At 45.9% G+C, this 3,187-nt stretch overlaps 1 protein-coding gene across 1 annotated transcript in view; it reads left to right on the forward strand.

Annotated features, from left to right (window-relative positions):
• The window catches only part of ppox (protoporphyrinogen oxidase), a gene marked incomplete at its 3' end in the record, with an annotated part of 17,377 nt that extends 14,227 nt beyond the window's left edge, over nt 1-3,150 (forward strand). Inside the window, exons 9-10 of the mRNA XM_078537877.1 lie at nt 2,807-2,867; nt 2,965-3,150. Coding sequence (XP_078394003.1) covers nt 2,807-2,867; nt 2,965-3,150 — 247 coding nt within the window. The remainder of the gene's footprint in view (nt 1-2,806; nt 2,868-2,964) is intronic.
• Between the last annotated feature and the right edge of the window lie 37 nt (nt 3,151-3,187).

The raw sequence follows: 3,187 nt of genomic DNA on the forward strand, positions 1-3,187 counted from the left end.
GTTATTCTATATATAAACCACCCCGAACCCCTCGATTAGATTCCAGTCTGTAACTCACTCCCGGGTATCTGTTATTCTATATATAAACCACCCCGAACCGCTCGATTAGATTCCAGTCTGTAACTCACTCGCGGGTATCTGTTATTCTATATATAAACCACCCCGAACCCCTCGATTAGATTCCAGTCTGTAACTCACTCCCGGGTTTCTGTTATTCTATATATAAACCACCCCGAATCCCTCGATTAGATTCCAGTCTGTAACTCACTCCCAGGTATCTGTTATTCTATATATAAACCCCACCGAACCCCTCGATTAGATTCCAGTCTGTAACTCACTCCCGGGTATCTGTTATCCTATATATAAACCACCCGGAACCCCTCGATTATATTCCAGTCTGTAACTCACTCCCGGGTATCTGTTATTCTGTATATAAACCACCGCGAACCCCTCGATTAGATTCCAGTCTGTAACTCACTCCCGGGTATCTGTTATTCTATATATAAACCACCCGGAACCCCTCGATTAGATTCCAGTCTGTAACTCACTCCCGGGTATCTGTTATTCTATATATAAACCCCGCCGAACCCCTCGATTAGATTCCAGTCTGTAACTCACTCCCGGGTATCTGTTATTCTATATATAAACCCCACCGAACCCCTCGATTAGATTCCAGTCTGTAACTCACTCCCGGGGATCTGTTATTCTGTATATAAACTGCCCCAAACCCCTCGATTAGATTCCAGTCTGTAACTCACTCCCGGGTATTTGTTATTCTATATATAAACTGCCCCAAACCCCTCGATTAGATTCCAGTCTGTAACTCACTCCAGGGTATCTGTTATTCTGTATATAAACCACCCCGAACCCCTCGATTAGATTGCAGTCTGTAACTCACTCCCGGGTATCTGTTATTCTGTATATAAAGCACCCCGACCCGCTCGATTAGATTCCAGTCTGTAACTCACTCGCGGGTATCTGTTATTCTATATATAAACCACCCCGAACCCCTCGATTAGATACCAGTCTGTAACTCACTCTCGGGTATCTGTTATTCTATATATAAACCCCCCCGAACCCCTCGATTAGATTCCAGTCTGTAACTCACTCCCGGGGATCTGTTATTCTATATATAAACCGCCCCAAACCCCTCGATTAGATTCCAGTCTGTAACTCACTCCCGGGTATCTGTTATTCTATATATAAACCACCCCGAATCCCTCGATTAGATTCCAGTCTGTAACTCACTCCAGGGTATCTGTTATTCTGTATATAAACCACCCCGAACCCCTCGATTAGATTCCAGTCTGTAACTCACTCCCGGGTATCTGTTATTCTGTATATAAACCACCCCGAACCCCTCGATTAGATTCCAGTCTGTAACTCACTCGCGGGTATCTGTTATTCTATATATAAACCACCCCGAACCCCTCGATTAGATACCAGTCTGTAACTCACTCCCGGGTATCTGTTGTTCTATATGTAAACCACCCCGAACCCCTCGATTAGATTCCAGTCTGTAACTCACTCCCGGGTATCTGTTATTCTATATATAAACCACCCCGAACCGCTCGATTAGATTCCAGTCTGTAACTCACTCGCGGGTATCTGTTATTCTATATATAAACCACCCCGAACCCCTCAATTAGATTCCAGTCTGTAACTCACTCCCGGGTATCTGTTATTCTATATATAAACCCCCCCGAACCCCTCGATTATATTCCAGTCTGTAACTCACTCCCGGGTATCTGTTATTCTATATATAAACCCCCCCCGAACCCCTCGATTAGATTCCAGCCTGTAACTCACTCCCGGGTATCTGTTATTCTACATATAAACCGCCCCAATCCCCTCGATTATATTCCAGTCTGTAACTCACTCCCGGGTATCTGTTATTCTATATATAAACCACCCCGAACCCCTCAATTAGATTCCAGTCTGTTACTCACTCCCGGGTATCTGTTATTCTATATATAAACCACCCCGAACCCCTCGATTAGATTCCAGTCTGTAACTCACTCCCGGGTATCCGTTATTCTATATATAAACCCCCCCCCGAACCCCTCGATTAGATTCCAGACTGTAACTCACTCCCGGGTATCTGTTATTCTATATATAAACCACCGCCGAACCCCTCGATTAGATTCCAGCCTGTAACTCACTCCCGGGTATCTGTTATTCTATATATAAACCACCCCGAACCCCTCGATTAGATTCCAGTCTGTAACTCACTCCCGGGTATCTGTTATTCTATATATAAACCCCCCGAACCCCTCGATTAGATTCCAGTCTGTAACTCACTCCCGGGTATCTGTTATTCTATATATAAACCCCCCCGAACCCCTCGATTAGATTGCAGTCTGTAACTCACTCCCGGGTATCTGTTATTCTATATATAAACCCCACCGAACCCCTCGATTAGATTTCAGTCTGTAACTCACTCCCGGGTATCTGTTATTCTATATATAAACCCCACCGAATCCCTTGATTAGATTACAGTCTGTAACTCACTCCCGGGTATCTGTTATTCTGTATATAAACCACCCCGAACCCCTCGATTAGATTCCAGTCTGTAACTCACTCCCAGGTATCTGTTATTCTATATATAAACCCCACCGAACCCCTCGATTAGATTCCAGTCTGTAACTCACTCCCGGGTATCTGTTATTCTATACATAAACCACCCCGAACCCCTCGATTAGATTCCAGTCTGTAACTCACTCCTGGGTATCTGTTATTCTCTATATAAACTGTTGTCTCCTTCACCCAAATTGCTGTTTAACGTTTTGGGATGTTTTGTTTCCAGGTACAAGTTGATGGAGGGACTCTGAACGTGGAGCACATTTTTTCCTCTGTTCCTGCGAAAGGTTTGTAGACGGGGTTAATCCCCCCAGCCCTGGATCTCTGGAAGGGGGTGTGTGTTAGATATTGTCCGTTCACCTCTGTCTTCTCCTCTCCCTGTAGTGCTGAGTGGAATGCTCCCTCCGTCCTGCGCCGCTCTGTGTGAGAGCCTGGGGACGATCGGCAGTGTGTCGGTGACTGTGGTGAACCTGGAGTACGAGGGTTTGGTTTTACCCATCACGGTGAGTGGGCCTCGGCCATGTGGCTGCACAAGGACCCACCCCCCAAACAACAGCTTCTCACTCCGGCGTTCCCCTCACTCGCTCCCCGCCACCTCCTCATCCTC

The sequence above is a fragment of the Cetorhinus maximus genome, unplaced genomic scaffold, assembly GCF_964194155.1.
Source record: "Cetorhinus maximus unplaced genomic scaffold, sCetMax3.hap1.1 HAP1_SCAFFOLD_3236, whole genome shotgun sequence".
Classification (NCBI taxonomy): domain Eukaryota; kingdom Metazoa; phylum Chordata; class Chondrichthyes; order Lamniformes; family Cetorhinidae; genus Cetorhinus; species Cetorhinus maximus.